Source organism: Peromyscus leucopus, chromosome 5, assembly GCF_004664715.2.
Source record: "Peromyscus leucopus breed LL Stock chromosome 5, UCI_PerLeu_2.1, whole genome shotgun sequence".
In the NCBI taxonomy this organism is placed as follows: Eukaryota; Metazoa; Chordata; class Mammalia; order Rodentia; family Cricetidae; genus Peromyscus; species Peromyscus leucopus.
In genome coordinates this window covers 40,193,169-40,211,583 of record NC_051067.1, presented here as the reverse complement: position 1 = coordinate 40,211,583, position 18,415 = coordinate 40,193,169, and the positions used below count along the sequence as shown (strand labels likewise).

At 41.2% G+C, this 18,415-nt stretch overlaps 1 protein-coding gene across 1 annotated transcript; it reads right to left on the bottom strand.

The window, feature by feature from the left end:
* Nucleotides 1-6,259: 6,259 nt before the first annotated feature.
* Nucleotides 6,260-7,258, bottom strand: LOC114700517 (vomeronasal type-1 receptor 4-like). The gene has a single exon (XM_028880171.2). It carries the CDS (start codon nt 7,154-7,156, stop codon nt 6,260-6,262), a length of 897 nt encoding a protein of 298 aa, XP_028736004.1. The 5' UTR covers nt 7,157-7,258.
* Nucleotides 7,259-18,415: the final 11,157 nt, after the last annotated feature.

The window sequence follows — 18,415 nt, the reverse complement described above, 5'->3', positions numbered from 1 at the left end:
GTAGCCTCATAAAAAGAGTTTGGTAGTGTTCCTTCTGTTTCTATTGTGTGGAACACTTTGGAGAATATTGGTATTAGTTCTTCTTTGAAAGTCTGGTAGAATTCTGCACTGAAACCATCTGGTCCTGGGCTTTTTTTGGTTGGGAGACTTTTGATGACTGTTTCTATTTCTTTAGGGGTTATTGGTCTATTTAAATGGTTTATCTGGTCTTGATTTAATTTTGGTATGTGGTATTTATCCAGAAAATTGTCCATTTCTTCCTGGTTTTCCATTTTTGTGGAGTACAGGTTTTTGAAGTATGATCTGATGATTCTCTGGATTTCCTCATTGTCTGTTGTTATGTCTCCCTTTTCATTTCTGATTTTGTGAATTTGGGTGCTCTCTCTTTGCCTTTTGGGTAATTTGGCTAGGGGTTTGTCTATCTTGTTGATTTTTTCAAAGAACCAACTCTTTGTTTCATTGATTTTTTGTATTGTTCTCTTGTTTTCTACTTCGTTGATTTCAGCCTCAATTTGATTATTTCCTGGCATCTATTTCTCCTGAGTGAGTTTGTTTCTTTTTGTTCTAGAGCTTTCAGTTGTGCTGTTAATTCATTGGTATGGGATTGCTCCATCTTCTTTATGTGTGCATTTAGAGCTATGAATTTTCCTCTTAGCACTGCTTTCATAGTGCCCCATAAGTTTGGGTATGTTGTACTTTCATTTTCATTGAATTCTAGGAACTCTTTAATTTCTTTCTTTATTTCTTCCTTGACCCATTGATGTTTCAGGTGGGCATTATTCAGTTTCCATGAGTTTGTGGGTTTTCTATAATTTTTGTTGTTGAGGTCTAACTTTAAGGCATGGTGGTCTGATAAGATACAGGAGGTTATTCCAATTTTTTTCTATCTGTTGAGATTTGTTTTGTGTCCAAGCATGTGGTCAATTTTTGAAAAGGTTCCATGGGGTGCTGAGAAGGTATATTCTTTTGTGTTAGGATGGAATGTTCTGTAGATATCTATTAGGTCCATTTGAGTCATAACATCTTTTAGGTCCTTTATTTCTTTGTTAAGTTTCAGTCTGGTAGATCTGTCTTTTGGTGAGAGTGGTGTGTTAAAATCTCCCACTACTAATGTGTGGGGTTTGATGTGCATTTTAAACTTTAGTAGTGTTTCTTTTATGAATGTGGGTGCTTTTGTATTTGGAGCATAAATGTTTAGAATCGAGACTTCATCTTGGTGGATTTTTCCCATGATAAATATGTAATGTCCATCCTGATCTCTTTTGATTGATTTTAGTTTGAAGTCTATTTTATTAGATATTAGGATAGCTACACCAGCTTGTTTCTTAGGTCCATTTGCTTGGAAAGCCTTTTCCCAGCCCTTTACTCGGAGGTAGTGTCTGTCTTTGAAGTTAAGGTGTGTTTCTTGTATGCAGCAGATGGATGGGTCCTGTTTTCTTATCCATTCTGTTAGCCTGTGTCTTTTTATAGGTGAGTTGAGACCATTGATATTGATGAATATTAATGACCAGTGATTGTTAATTCCTGTTATTTTTTGTGGTTGTGTTGTGTTGTCCTTCCTGTGGTGTTTGTTGGTGTGGGATTATCTATTGCTTGATTTTTCATGGATGTTTTTCGCTTCTTTGGGTTGGATTTTCCCTTCTAGTGCTTTCTGTAGGGCTGGGTTTGTGGACAGGTGTTGATTAAATCTGGTTTTATCCTGGAATATTTTGTTTACTCCGCCTATGGTGATTGAGAGTTTTGCTGGGTATAATAGTCTGTCTTGGCATCCGTGGTCTCTTAGTGTCTGCATGAGATTTTTCCACGATCTTCTAGCTTTCATAGTCTCTATTGAGTAGTCTGGTGTTATTCTGATGGGTTTGCATTTATATGTTACTTGGTGTTTTTCCTTTGCGGCTCTTAATATTTTTACTTTGTTCTGTGTGTTTAGTGTTTTGATTATTATGTGGCAAGGGGACTTTTTTTTTGGATCCAGCCTATTCGGTGTTCTGTAAGCTTCTTGTATCTTCATAGGTATTTCTTTCTTTAGGTTAGGAAAGTTTTCTTCTATGATTTTGTTGAATATATTTTCTGTGCCTTTGAGTTGGTATTCTTCTCCTTCTTCTATCCCTATTATTCTTAGGTTTGGTCTTTTCATGGCGTCCCAAATTTCCTAGATACGACTTTTTTGTCTTTATTGTTTTCTTTGACTGACGAATCTATTTTCTCTACCGTGTCTTCAGTGTCAGAGATTCTCTGTTCCATCTCTTGCAATCAGTTGGTTATGCTTGTTTCTGTAGTTCCTGTTCATTTAGTCAGGATTTCTATTTCCAGCATTTGTTTTCTTTATTGTCTCAAATTCATTTTTCAGATCTTGGAATGTTTCTTTCATCTGTTTAATTGCTTTTTCTTGGCTTTCTTTGATTTCTTCCCATTTTTTGTTCATTTTTTCTTCCATTTCTTTAAGGGAGTTTTTTATTTCCTCTCTAATGGAGTTTTTCATTTCCTCTTTAAGGGAAGTTTTTATTTCCTCTTTAAGGAAAGTTTTTATTTCCTCTTTGAGGGAATGTTTTATTTCTTCTTTAAGGGCCTCTATCATCTTCTTAAAGTCATTTTTAGGTTTGATTTCTTCTGTTTCTTCTGTCTTGGTATTTTCAGGTCTTGCAGGTGTAGAATCACTAAGTTCTGATGTTGCCATATAGGTCTTTATGTTGTTGCCTGTATTTTTGCACTGGCGTCTACTCATCTTTTCCTCTGTGCGGTGCAAGTGGTGTCTGTGTCTGAGAGTGCCTCTCTTGTTCTAATTTTTAGTCTTGGTTTAGTAGGAGTTCTTGGTTAAATTGGTGCTATTGGGCTGTTTCTTTGGGGGCAGCTGATCTCAGTTGGTGAAGTACAGACTTATGATTCTGGTGATCTGGTTTGGTGGCTGGTCAGCGCCTTCTTCTGTGTTCCCAGGTCACGTTTTGTTCATTCGTCAACTCCTCATCTGATCTTGTTTCTTCAGACTTCAAACTGTAGGCATCTGAATCCTCTCCCAGATGGGTTTCAGTTGAGCGGGGTAGTCTCCCCAACCCCTCCAAGTTGTTAGGTTTCGCAGGATCAGCAGCTGGGTCCTGGGTTGTCCTCAGATGGAGTGTTCAGATTAGTTCTGGTTCTGTCCCACGGAGATAGCTTCTTCCCCAGGTGTTGGGGTTATAGGCGTCCCTGTTCTAAGCTGCGTCTGCTTGTCTCCATCGTGGGGCCTGTCTACCTTTGCTTTACTCCGCTGGGCCTGTATGTCCCTGCCAGCTGCCACTGGGCCTGTATGTCTCTGCCGGTTGCCGCTGCGGGCCTACCTACCTCTGCATGTCACTGCCACCGGGCCAGTCTACCTCTGTGGGCCGCCACCGGGCCTGTATGTCTCTGCTGGCTGCTCCCCGCCCGGCCTGTATGTCCCTGTGGACCGCCTCCGGACCGGTCTACCTCTGCAGCCGCCGCTCCAGACCTACCTGTGTCTGCTTGTCTCTGCCGCCAGGCCTGTCTACCTCTGTGGGCCGCCACTGGGCCAGTATGTCTCTGCCCGAAAATTTTTATAATCCACTGAATAACCAAAACCCACCCATACTCCATCTCTTGGGAATGTGGGCTTCATTCTCTAGACTACTTCCTGTTGTCTGTTGGCACTGGTATCTTTGGGAAAACTCTGAGAAAATAAGCATAATTGTTAGGTCATGGCTAGAATAGTATGTGAGGATGGACCATGTAAGCCAGCAGTCTTAAAGCTGTTTTGAGTGCAGAATTCTGAGGAGACTGTAACAGAGGCATTTTGAGATGCTTGACCACCTGGGCCATCTGTTTTTTATTGGTGTCTGGTCCCCTTGCTCTGAAAATGCATAAACTTTTAAAAGTAGCATACATGTCTGCATTAATACAAGTATAGACAATGCATTGCGCACACATTAGCCAAAGAAGTTTTTTTACTTTATATTTGAGCAACTAAAATATACATTATTAGTTTTGTAGGTTTTCTATGTTTATTTCTTTATGTCTGTAGTCAGGATTCTTAGAAGGTCTTCCCAATTAATTGATCCATATGAACCTGAAATGAATCCACAGCCTCTCACTTCCTGTGAAAATAAAAGCATAACCTCTTCCCAAAGTAACATTTTTATTTCCATTTTGAAGTCAAGATGTTATGAAAATATATAGGTTGGCTTAATCTAGCAGTTTTCATAATCCAATGCACCTTAGCAGCTGTTATTCATTCATTAGCAATCAGAAATTCTAAAGAAAACACAATAACATGCAGGATCCAGACTCTGTGTAGTTCCCATTTTTATGAGGCTTATTTATTTTTATTTATTTATTTATTTTACTTTACTGCCGTGGATATCACTCTGTATGCTGTGAATGTGTTGTTCTGATTATTTAATAAATAAAATGCTGATTGGCCACTAGCTAGGCAGGAAGTATATAGGCAGGAGAAGCAGAGAAGAGAATTCTGGGAAGAATTCGAGGCCGCCAGGCAGACACAGAGGAAGCAAGATGTGAAGGTAGAACTGAGAAAAGGTAGCAAATCACATGGCTAAATATAAATAAGAATTATGGGTTAATTTAAGTGTAAGAACTCATCAATAGTTAGCCTGAGCCAATGGCTGAGCAGTTTTGATTAATAAAAGCCTCTGTGTGTTTACTTGGGTCTAAGCGGACACAGGGCAGTGGGAGCCGGGCAGAACCAGGAAAACCTCAGCTACACTTAATTTCTTTTTAAAGACTTTATTATTTTTAATCTACTTTTTATTATATAACTGTATATATCCTTTCTCTTTTCTTTCCCAAGCCTATGTATATTTTTAAACACACTGTAACCTGTTTAGAGGTTTTTGGTTTTGTTTTTTTTTTTTTTTTTTTTTTCATCTGGATCTGTCTTTACTGAGCATCTGTATTGTTCTTTGGTTGCATGAGACCAATCTTAAACTGCCATGTTAGTTGCCTGGCACTGCTCAGTTTAGTGCATTCCTTGGCTCATGGCATTGGCAGCTGGCTCCTCCCCTCTTGGTTCCCTGAGAGCCTGGCTTCATGGCCAAGGGACTGAAGGGGAGCCACATTTACTGCCCCAGCTCTGGGAAGTTGTTGGGTCCATGCTGCTGCCTAGCTGCTCATTAACCCCAGGTCAGCATCCAGGAGCAGGCCTCTTGAAAGAGCCACGCCCATGTTTGCCACTAGCACCCAGCCAGGAAGCTGCCTCTTAAAGGAACCACACCTCTGTTTGCTGCTAGCACCCAGCCCACCCAAAAAAGGCAGTCACCAAGAAGCCATATTTGACTCCGTTTGTGTGTGTGTGTGTGTGTGTGTGTGTGTGTGTGTTTGGAACCCTTTATTTCTCTTTAAACTTCCTCAGGTTTTATGTGGATCTACATTGCCCCATGTTTCTATGTTGAGTAATAAAATGTTTGTCCTATATATACAATGTTTTTTCCTGCAGAGAATGATCATGGATACAACACCAATTACACTTTTCAGTTCATTCAAGTGTTATGACTGGTGCATTGATCATCTAGTGACTGACTGCACAGTACATATCATTCTTTTGAAGTTCTGTAAAATCTTTTCTATGGATGCAATCTTAAGACACTTTGATGAATCCCCAATAGCTTTATAGTACAAATACTTAGCAAGCACAGCATCGGGTACAAGATATGGAATCTCTTGGACTAACAGGATTAAATCACTATAAATTTTGATAAAATTTACCAAATTCATCTTCATGCTTCCAGTAATGGTAATATAAAAGGCAATTTTACAAATTCTGATTAAAGTCATTTTCTCAGTGCTTGAGAGATGGTTCACTTAAGAGCAGTAGCTGGTTTCACTGAGGATCCGGGTTCAATTCCTAGCAACCACATTTTGGTTCAGAACCATAAGTCTTACTCCAGTCATTAATAGGGCATTAGATGGTCTCATCCAGCTTCTAGAGGCACCAGGCATGCACAAGTTACACATACATAATGCAGACAAACTATTCATACACAAGAAATGAATACAAATATAAAAAGGCTAAAAACAATAAAGTCCCTTCACAAGGGTGGCAATATAAAGAATGAGGTTTCTGTATCACTATAATTTGCTAAAGTCTCCCTCACTCTCCACTCAAGGCTTGAGTTACCAGGAAGATTGTCTGACAAATAAACACATGCTTAAACAGTTTTGTGGGATTTTGTCTTACTCACAATATTATAGAACTGAAAGTTTTTTCACACTCACTAACAGATGAATGAGAGAGATAATTTATTGAATTCTCTCACTGAGCATGCCAACACTCAGCCAGAAGTCCATCCCTGTGAATCAAAACAAGAGGGCTAAAGGTTGCATAACCAAGAATCATAATTTCTTGGATATTTATCATCAAGGAATTGTATTGTAAAGAGAGACTTAAAAATAGAGAAAAAGCACAATTAATCCAATAGAAGAAAAGAAAACAGAGCATCAGAAGGAGGACACTCTGAGCAGCTCTCAGCTCAGGGGGAGTTCTGTAGAGAAGCTTGGCTTTCTGAAGGTAGAGGACCTGCTGGTGGTGCATGCAGAGAAGAGATACCATGTAGCCACTGGCCCCTCCCATGGCTCCCTGAAACACTGCATCTCTCAGGACCATGAGAGGGAGAACAATCCACTTTGTTTTCTGACTTTCTAGCATAAAATAACAATAGTTGTCTTCACTCTTAAGCTGTGATATATTCAGGTTTATACTTGTGATGGAGTGGATTAGGTTCATACTTATTAAAGCATTGAGTACCCAAAAGAAAAAAAAGAATGGAAGGATATGCCATGCAGACTTTGGTCTGAGCCTCCTCCACCCAGATGCTCTGGGACTGATGATGATGGCCTGGACCACAGTGAGGAGACTGCTGGTGCAGATGGAGACACCACGGGCCACCCTTGACAGGTAAATGAGGATCTTACAGCCTACATCATCTAGGAAGTTTCTCAAACCAAAAGCTGCTATTGTTTTTGGCAGTCCTTTTACAAGGAGGAGTAGGATGTTTGTAAAAGCCAAGTGGATGAGAATAAGGTGTATGGGTTTCTTCTCAGGGCCTCCCCACCAACTGAACATATAATTCACAAAGATAGAAATGTTCCCCAGAGTGCCAACTGTAGTCATTAAGAGGAAAATTATTTTCTTGATAAACTTCAAAACCATTTTTTCTTCTTAGGTAGAAAACTTTGTGTCCAGGATATAAAGACTCAAGAAAGCATCAGTAATGCTAGACATAAATCAGAAAAGCACATTTTGCACAATGGCATTTTTTCTAGTGTGTAAGAGGCAGCAATGGACACAGGTAATGTGTGCAGATTAGGTCCTTGAAATGCCTCCTTTTTCTCACTGTGCACTCTGAGATATTGTACTCTGACAGGTAAGTTTGGTAACTGCTATTCAAAATCTAAAGTTTTGAAGGAGATTTTTATTTTTGAGCTGTGCACTAGCAAAGTTGACTGGTTCAAGTGGAGTGTGTCTGTCTGTCTGTCTCTCTGCCTGTCTTTTTGTCTGTATGTCTTCATACCTGGATTTTCCTAGTTAACTCTCAGCATAGCTGCATTGAACTCCAGTTTCTCCAACCAACATTTCTTCCTCTGTTTCTTATTCTATTTCATCATATTTCCCCACCCGACTCCCAAAGCCTGAGGCTCATGCTGAATCTGTGTGCTTTCCCCACATCACCTCACAGACACAGGGAATCCCTGCTGAGTCAATACCTGTAACATATCTCAGATTTAGTACCTCACCCTCCACACTGTCTCCTCCTTTGCTTGATATTCCTTTCTTATCTGCATCTTGACTAATGTAACAGTTTCTAGATTTGCCTTTGGCTTCAAAGTTTTATAACCTGCATTTCCACATCTTAATATTTTAAAAGTTCCTATATTGACCACTCTATGTCTTCACTCCATATTAATGTTCACTAGTCACTTTTTAAAATAGTCCTCAATGTCAAATCAAATCATGTAACCTTTCAAGATAGGGCCTGACAGTTAAATCTGAGTCACAAAAAGATATGCTGACAATTTCATGTACCCACCCGGTTGCAGGTGTCTAGCAGAACCCTGTGGTGCTTCCTAGGAGAGGGGGTAGCAGACAGCTTTGACCCCAGTTTATGATTTCAAGGCATTTGTGACTCCAGTGAGTGACCTGAGGTCATCTGAGGGTGCATTGATCCACTCTCCAAGAGGGGATGATGATGAGCTGGATCTATGAAGGGGATTAATGAGGTGTTAGGTGCCACCAAGAGATGAGTGCAGTTCATGACTTACGACTCCTCAGTATTTTCTACATACAGTACCGTAGGTTGGGGCATACTGTGTGAGCAGGGATTCCCCCATCTCAGAGTTCATGGGGCATTTGCCTCTGTGGGGACTTGTGAGCAGCAGTTTGTCAGTTTGCTTTGCAGCTGCTTCTCCTGACTCTTCTCCAACCTGTGTATCAGGCAGGCTGCTTTGTTCTGCATCAGTCTGAGTTGATTCCAGAACTTTCGATCTCAGCAGGATATTATTCTTCACGTTCAGGAGCTCCTCCATTCTTATTTTTCAGGGACTCATGGTAAGCTGTGAGCATCTTTTCTGGAATGAGAGGGAAACTGAATTTTTCATGGGTCTGTGTGTTCTGAGTACTTGGAAAGCCTCTGTTCCCTTATTCCTGTGAAACTTACAGGATTGTTTTAACTGTCTATGTCTTGATGGTATCACCTGTGACCTGCATGAACCGAGCCGTGTTCCCAGGTTTGGGTTTATGTTGCCTCATGTCTCTAGAAATGTCAGTTACTTCCTTTCAACTGCTCCCCTGATGGAGGGGTAATCATTGCCTGTATTATCGGTGCATCCTAGGATCACAATACCATCCCAAATATGCTCCAGACAGTAATAGCAAGCACATCAGCATTCAGTAACAATTTAGAATAAAAATGCAGTTTTTACTCAGAGGCTGGAATCTGTAAAAATCCCTCCAATAATTCACCCCAAATCCTGATGGAAAATATTAACATTTTTTAATTGTTTAATGCTTTATTAACATTAAACATTGTTTAATGCTTGATATCTGGGGATTCCTACTTTTCTGGTCTTCTCTCTCTCCACCCCAAAGTTCAATCATATTTCAGAACAGATTCTGTTCTAATAAGTGATCCCTTCTACTGGAATGGACTGTCAGAGGAGGTAGAGTCAACTTATCTTCCACATTATATTGGTGAATACAAAAGGAAATTAATTTAATAGACAGGGTGGACTTGCGTTTACAAATACAGATGATCCCTAGTCTGTAAGTAAACCCCAGGAACATGACATAGGTTACATCCATCCATCTTGGTTTTCTAAAAACAAGGAAACAAAAGCAAAACAGACTATTTCTCTTTGCTGCTTAGAACTGGGATAAAATTAAGATGAGATATTCAGGATATGCTAGTTCACAGCCTGTATCCTTGATAGCAGGAATTCTCAAGATGGTAACAATAACTGTTACGCTTAGTGGTTTATATTTCTCCATACCTGCCAGGCTCACTAGACTGTAGCTGATAAAAGTATTATAATATTATGCAATAGACGGAAGAGTCTAAGGATGGATATCGGAAAAAAAAAAAACCTTCAAATTAGGAGTTATGATATAATTGTAAAAAAAAAAATTGCCAATATTTGAAAAGTAGAAATGCACCAAAAGTGAGAAGCACCAACATTACAAACACTAGTGATGCTGTTGGAGTCACAATGCTGGAAAACGTGGAGGGTGAAACAAGAAATTCTGTTTTTGTTTTGTCTTGTTATTTTTGAGACACAGTCTCCCTATGTGAACCAGGCTAGCCTTGAACAACAATCACCTTGTCTCCGTCTCTTGTGTGCTGATGTTACAGGAGCATATTCTGATTTTCTCCATGGTTTGAGAGACATGGGAAAATCTTCTATATACTATCGATTCCTTTAAAGAAAAAAAAAAAAAAAGGAAGAAACCTTATACAAAGACCCAGCCAGAGCTCTGTGATGATCCCATAGCCTGAGGAGGATAGGGATGCCTCAGCATTTCTGTTCCATTTCTCTGTCTCTGGGATCTAGTCTCCTTTGCCCTTTCTGGAGCCACAGACCTACCTCCTCAGGGCCAGAAGGAAAGCAGAGGTCCTGAGGATCACAGCCTCTCAACTGCTCCCTGACTTAGTCAAAGGGAGAGACTTCTGCTTTAGTGAAACTCTCCATGGCACAGCTGAGGAATTGAAGATCTTACCTCCATGAACTCACCTGGACCTCTGTGGTGCAGACAGTCTCTGGAGCAGCTCTGGGAAGTGACATTTGCCAGGTCCTATTTGTACTGTCAGGATTTGTGGGGCTCTTGGCTGCCATCAGGTAGTGCGGACTTCAAGTTTCAAGTTGTCACAGCGTCGGGGGGAAGGAAGGCCTCTGCAGAGCCCCAGTCCCTGAAGTACAGCTTCCCCCTCTCTCCACAATTACTACATCTGTTTTCCTCAGAAGTTATTTCAAGTTTAATTAGGATTTAATGATTTTCAGAGGAAGGATGTGAGATGAGAAAATGAACAGCTAAGTTTCTTTGTACCGAGCTCCCCACATCTCCAGACTGTTTTTCACCTTCCCAAAGACACAAGCTATGATCTGGCAGGGGACCGGCTTCTGACACATAGACTAAGTCACCTGCTTCTCTTTCTTGAATCCCTGCTTAGACAGAATTAGAATAAATGATACTCAGCCCTGGGGATTCATGTGCAAGACCCACACAAGGACTAGAACAAGTTTAGAGCTCTTTGTTCTACCTGTGCCCATTGCTGGTGACAGGATTAGTTGGAACTGATTCTTTCATTCCTGCACATTAAATATCATACAGAATTCTAAATGGATTCCTTCTTGCCCTTATTCCAAAAGCAGTATTTGATCATTATAAAACTTGAATGACAGTTATAAAACTTTTGTGTGTGCACCTTCCATATACATTTCATTCTAGTTTCTAGGAGGCCCTACCTATCCCAGATGGAAAAGTTGTAAATAAATATACAGGGCTAAGATTAGAGGTGATGACATCATCATTTTGTTCTTGAAGAGAAAACATCATTGGGTTGACATAGGAGATGAGTTCAAGGTCATGACTCTTACTCTGTGCCCTGCATGATGGTGTCTCCATACATATAGGGGCTGCTGACATTCTAGAGGCCAAAAATGCTTCCTCTGTAAATAAAATGACAGCTTTTGTATCCTCTCTATTGAATGTGGAACCCAGGAACAGGGAAGCTAGGTTGTACATTACATATGTCATGGTGGATGGGAATAGAAAAATAAGGGTTGTTGGCCAAAGGGCCCCTTGGAGTCCTTAAAACAATCCAGGCTATTGCCAAGACTATAGGCTGCTCCCACAAATTGACATCAAGGCTCCATTGCTTAACACTTCACCCACACTACTCACTGAGCTTGGAGATGTCAAGTCGATGCTTACATAGAGGCTTCACTCCGTGTTCCAGCATCTTGGGTACAGGAAGGTACTCTGCATGCTCTCAGAAGAAAAACATAAACACCAACCCAGCCACAAAGCCTTATCTGCAATGGTGCACTGCCTGCCAGATATGCTAGGACAATGGTGGCACAAAGATTGTGGAGTAACCCACTCCTCAAGATGAAACCCACACCTGACATTGCTTGGCCAACCAGGAACATGAGAAACAACAGCCAGGGACCAAGGGTAAAACCACATAATACTGGTCTAAAAAAGGGGGAAATGTATTGATAAAATGACTCCTAAATATTATGCAGCACTAATAGATGAGAGTCTTGTTGAGCTATCAGCAGAGAAGCTTCCTCCTGCAGCAGATGGGATCAAACACAGAGACCCACAGTCAGACAGTACCCAGAGAGTGAGAGACCTTGGAACACACAGCCCCAAATGGGATGTCTCCATCAAATCCCTTAATCCCTCCCCTCAGAGCTCAGCGAACCCCACAGAAGATGATGTGTAAAGAGCATTAGAGCCAGAAGAGATGAAAGACACCAAAAAAATAAGGCCCTCTTGTGGTGGTATTATGTTCCCCAAAATATTGTGTGCCCGAATAAACTTACCTGGGGTCAGAGAACAGAACAGCCACTAGATACAGAGGCCAGAAAATGGTGGCACTCACACCTTTAATCCTAGCATTCCAGAGGCAGAGATCTACCTGGTTCTCTGTGTGTTCAAGGATACAGCCAAGCATGGTGACACACGCCTTTAACCTCAGGGAGTGATGGTAGAAAGCAGAAAGGTATATAAGGCGTGAAGACCAGGAACTAGATGCTTTTGACTGGTTAAGCTTCAGGCTTTGGAGCAGCAGTTCAGCTGAGATCCATTCAGATGAGGACTCAGAGGTTTCCAGTCTAAGGAAACAAGATCAGCCGAGGAACTGGCAAGGTGAGGTAACTGTGGCTTGTTCTGCTTCTCTGATCTTCCGGCATTCATCCCAATACCTGGCTCCAGGTTTGTTTTTATTAATAAGACCCTTTAAGATTTGTGCTACATCCCTCTAGATCAACATGAGCAAAGCTCCTAAGAACTCAGAGAGACTTGATGCCTGCACGGGTCTGCACCAGATCTTCTGTGTGCTTCTAGTTTTTATGGGATTTCTGAGTGTGTGAATGAGTGGGCCTCTGATCCTGTGCCTTCTGTTAGGTTCTTTTCCTTCTGTTGGTTCGTTTTTTTAACTTCGATGTGGTGGGTCTTGTTTTATCTTATTATATATTTTCTAAAAATGAATGAATGAATGGAAACCTAGCCACTGGGATAAAGGTTAGTGACTGAACTGTCACTTATACTTGCTGGGAGAGGGAAAATCAGTTTTCTCTAATAGAGTGACACTTGGTATATCAACTACTTGAGGACCTCACATGCAGGAGTAATTGACCCGCATAATAATGGACTACACAGGGTTTTTGTTTTGTTTTGTTTTGATTTTTGTGTGTGTACTTTTATTTGGATAATTGTATTGTATTGAAATGTGATTTTGATTGAATGTTAATAAATAAAGTTGCCCGGGGGTTAGAGCTATTAGAGCCATAGCAAGAGTGTGGTGGTGGTGGCTTATGCCTTTATTCCCAGCACTTGGTAGAAGAGCTAGGTAGATCTCTGTGTGTTCAGGGATACAGCCAGCATTGGAGACATACGCCTTTAAGACCTGGGGGGCTGTACATACAGACAGAGACGAGGCAGTCACGTGTTTGGGTTTACAGCCAATGAGAAGGCAGAACAAAAGACTATGAAACGACTTACACACAGGAAATAGCTCTCTTTCGGGAAGCTAGGAGCTCGCTGGAGGAAGGGTAAGATTTTAGTTCTGAGCTCTGACCTCTTGGCTTTCTCTTTTACATTGGTTCTGTGGTTCTTATTTAATAAGACGGTTGGTTAAATCTACACAGTTCAATGGCTTTTTCTTTTGGGATATGTATTTTTTTATTTTGTTTTCTTGTTTTGGGGGGATTTTATTATTGTATTGGGTTTTTGTTTTTGAGAAAGAGCTTGAAGTTTGGTGGGTAGGAAGGAGGGGAAGATCTGGAAGGACTTGGACTTTGGGAAGAATGTAATAAAAAATATGTTTGAATTTTAAAATACTTGAAATGTAAAAATAAAATAATAATAAAAGAAATATGAAAATAAATCTCTGGTATAACAAGGAGCACTTCCCTCTGTTGTTTTTGTGATTGTTTTTGGAGAAGTTCTAAATATCTTCTTTGTCTTTGAAACAAAAAGAAAAATAAAACAATTTAAAACTTGTAGTGCTCTGACTAGTTTATTTAATAAAAGACAAGAAAATCTCAGAAAGCTGGCCTTCATGTGGCTTCCATCTAGAATTCTATAGAGAAAACCGGCCACCACAGGCAGAGGGCATGCTGGGAGTGACTGGTAACCTCCGTTTTGTACAGCAAGCTTACAATACTCCATTGTAAGAGGGTGGCAGCTAAGGTTAATAAACCTCACTGGAGAAATTGCTCCGTGGCTAAAGTACTTTATTCCCAGTGTTAGTGCTAACTCACTCAAATGCCTGGTGGGGTGGCAGCTTGCCTGTAATTCCAGCCTCCAAAGCCAGGGACAGGCTATCCCTAGAGGAACTGGGTCAATAGGTTAGCCATTGCTGTGCTCTGTGTTTCACTGTAAGATCCTGACTCAGCAGAGTAGATGGAGGATGATTCCTGACACTAACCTCAGTCTCATGCATGCAGGTGAGTACAAATGTGCATGCGCATCACCTCACACACAGGTGTGCCTGTGGACTCACAAACATGCATGCACCCATAAAAAATAGAAATGTAAAAAAACAAAACAAACAAACAAACAAACAAAAACCCCACCACAATGCAACTGCTCTTCTTCAAGGAAATCAGGAAACCAACTGTCAAAAGAGGTGGCTTTATTTATGGTTTGGCTGAACCCGGGAGAGAAAGATTCTTCCTTTCTCTGCCCTTCTCTGTGGCAGTGAAACAATTTTAAAACAAAGAAAGAAATGCAGAAAAGGTGCCTGTGTCCTCAGAACTGTGGGAAGCCTCTGTAGGGGGCAAGTTTCTCCTCTGACAGTACCTGGGGTTCAGTCTTTCTCCTTCCCAAGGGTATGACTGACTCTAGGCAAATGGTCATTCCTTGGGATTATAATATCAATATTCTCAGAGTGCAAAGGATGGGACATGGGTCTCCTTTCAGAATATCTGCCATCCTGCCAGGACAGTGACATCCTGATACCTCTTTCCCTGTTGGTCTCCTGGTCACTACTCCTGGTAGAGCCCATGACAAAAAGGAAGTGCTGGGGTATTTCCTGGACCTGATAACCATTGAAGAACATTGAGGGGATATAAATGTGTGTAATTATTAGTTCTTCCTTTTTTATTGTAGTTGTAGATTCTTGGCAATGGGGTCTCCATTTTTTTTTTTTTTTTTTTTGCAAGTAAGCAAGAGATCCAAAGTCATATGATGGGCAGAGTTAGGGGGGAAGCAAGTAAGAATCTGCCCAGCATTCATCCAGGGAAATATTTCTGCATATTGGAATATCTATTTGGATGATTTTAATAATCTATTTTATGTTGCTATAAAAATATTTGAGATTAAGTACTTCATGAAATGATCTGCTTGGATTACAAGTCTTGTATCTGGAAGGTTCAAATAGCATAGCACTCTCATTCTGGTGAGGGACTCCTGGATGCTCCACAATGTAGTTATAAAACACAACAAGAAATGACCACAGAAGCTACTAGGTGTGTGGTGTGGTCTTGCAATATAATCCATTCCCATAAGAATGACTTAACCTAGACATCTCCACTAAATGCTTATGAAGAGTCACCTGATGAGGCGATTCCATTCCAAGTTAAATTCTACCTCCTCAACACTGCCAGACGAGGACCACACTTCCAATCCTTGGACCTGAGAGAGACCCTTAAACCATATTGAAACCACAGAAGTTGCTTAATATGCAGATAAAGTTTAACATATCTGAAACGCTGTATGCCACTATCTGAATATGCATTCCATTCCTCTAAAGCATTTTCATCTAATGAATTATCATAGCCACTTACCCAGGATTTCTAATCAAAAATCTCTCACACATCACACCCTAGACTTCAGTAAACATTATTGGTTCTAGTTTAAATTATTGAAAATGTAGCTAAATCATACTGCCTCTATATAACTAATACCATCCAAATCCAATGTTTCCACATTTTAATATGCACAGAGATTGTTTGATCACATCCCACATGAAGACACTGTGCTCTTGAATCTCTCTGTTCAAGAGAACCTGCTCTTGCATAGGGATTTTGAGTTTGAACTGGCACATTTTTCTGTCTATCACCCACCTTTCCCTGGGCTCATCCCAGATGACTAGGCGTAGGGAGTGCTGAATTGCTAGTACCTGATGTAAGGTTGCTCTAAAAAGCACCTTCCACTCAGGGCCTCTCACTGGCCTTGCTAATACCATCTCAGAACTATGTAGTCCTTCTGTTGGCTCTCTTTCCCTCTTACATTTACACTCTCAGAAGGCTCTCCTGTATCACTCTGCTCACACCCAACCTGGATCGTGCACAGTCAGTCTTATTTAGCATTAGCACATTTCTCTAATACTTTCCTCTAATATACCTTCTCCTACCTATCTTGGCCAGCTACAGCTCCAAGAGGTGCCTTTTAGACTGTGCCCTAATCTGCCATGCTTTTACTGAAAATTCTTCAATGGCCTCCTATTATTATTCTCATACCCAAATCTACACACAGTGTCTACTACTTGAATTTTTTGTAGCATAGCCCTGATCCACATCTCATCATCTGCATGCCTTCCTTCTGTCAGAAGTTAAGAATGTTCTTCCACAGATGTCCACATGCAAGGTACTACACTTCCACTTAGTTTTTGCTTTCCTTAGGGGATAATGTCCTTGATCACAATTCTATATAAAGCAAGAAGTGTTTTCCATAGATATCACTTCAAAAGAAATCAAATATTTTCAGGGTCCAAATGCACAACGACACTTTCAGTCAAAGAACCCTTGAATATATCCCAAACAAATGACAAGTTGGTGTACAAAACAAAACTACATTTTTATTCTTATTTTATTGTTAAATTGTTTTTATTTTCAAATTAAAATATGATCCCGAAATCTCCCCCTTCCCTTTCTTTCCTCCAACCCTCCCATGTACCCAGCCCCTTACTCTTTCTCAAATTCATGGCCTCTGGGACCTTTTTCTTTCATTCTTGTGTGTATGTACATGTGTGAGTGTATATGTGTGTTCCTAATTATATAGATACAAGATGTTCAGATTATGTTATTTATATGTATATAATTTCCATGCTGAGCACATGTATTGGAAATATTAAATATTAAGATAGTCTGAGAGATATTCTAGTTATACTGTTGCATGCCTTTAATCTCAGAACAGAGGGAGAGGCAGAGGCAGGAAAATGTCTGTGAGTTTGAGTCCAGTCTGGTCTATATAGTGCGTTCCTGGATAACCAGAGCAATATCTTGAAAACTAGACCTTATCTATAAAAAAAAAAAAAAAAAACCAGTAAAACAATATGAAAGTAAGTTAAATTTTCACAATATAAAAAATAAAAATGCTCTGAGAAAAAATTCTGTATAGAATTAAAGCTGAGCTTCCTGTTCCTTCAAACTATGACAGGTTAGGTATCCTGTCCTCTAATATGTCTATTTAGTTATTAGCAAGATAAAATAATCCCACGGCACAAATGGATGTAAAGGAAAGTGACAAAGAAAAGAATCTGTCCAGCTTTATCCACTCCTGAGCAGGTCTTAGGTTGCCTAGGACAGATTTTATATAAAATAATACAATCTGTTTTTAAAAGCATGGATTAACTTAGTGATCTGATATGTGTGTACATCAGGGCACCGCTAAATCACAGCAGCAGCTGAGACCCGGTGCTCACTAGGTCCCCGAGCCTGTGAGCCTCACCAGTGGAGTAGTCTCACCACAGTGGTCTCTCACCAGGGCTCCCCTCCAGGCACAGTATTGAACTACACAGAGAGAGTCCAAGCCCACTCCCTGTAAGAACTGGTTGGGTCTTTCTATTTATCCTGGGCAGGAACTGCAGTGAGCTGATGCACAGCTTTGGTGAACAGCCCTTTATGGTTTTGGATCCCTTCAGGAGCCACACCCACACAGCTCAGAGGAGACAGGAGCCTCCCTAGGATGACTGCAGTGCAGTGTCTTGAGGACTGAGATGTCTGTATTTCCTGGGCCCGAGGCTGTGCAGTTCTCTAGGCCCCCGGTGTCTTGCCAATTGCCAAGGCTGTGCCAACTGGCTCCCACCAAGCAGACTCTCTCTGCAAGCTCAGCGCTGTAGTGCCCTTGTCTGCAGCTCACCAGAGTGCAGCTTTGCAGCATCGGGAAGATGGAGTCTGGGATTCCAGGGAGGAGAGGCGGGGAGACCTATGAACACTGGGATGTTCAGCGCAGGCCACAGTGAGTGACTGGAAGTGAGGTGGAGACTCCAGTGTAAACAAGGTCAGCAAAGGATTTACACATCAGTGTGCCAGGGAGGCCCTGGCCTTGAGTGCGGTCTCCAGACATGGGATGGCATCATGTGAGAGGGCCTGTCAGCCAGAGACTCTTGTGGTGGTACCTTGAGGTCATCCTGGTTGTAATTGTTCCACAGCATCCACACTAGCTGCTCATATTCAGGAATTTCGCCACATCAAACAACTGTTGATCAGATTTGCTGGGCTGTGGTGACCTGACTTGACTCATGGTCACTTTCCCTCTGCCCTGCTCGCTCACCTCAGAGATGGATGGGTCACCCACCCTCTCTCACTCTCCTGCTCTGGCTTGGGGAAAATTGAAATCCTGATGTCTGAGTGAAGCATTGTCTCTAGTGCTTTTCCCAGTGCTAATGAGAGGCTACAGGGATGGGGGCGGGGATGGGAGGATGGGAAGAATCCACTTTCCACCTGCCTAGGAACCCTGAAG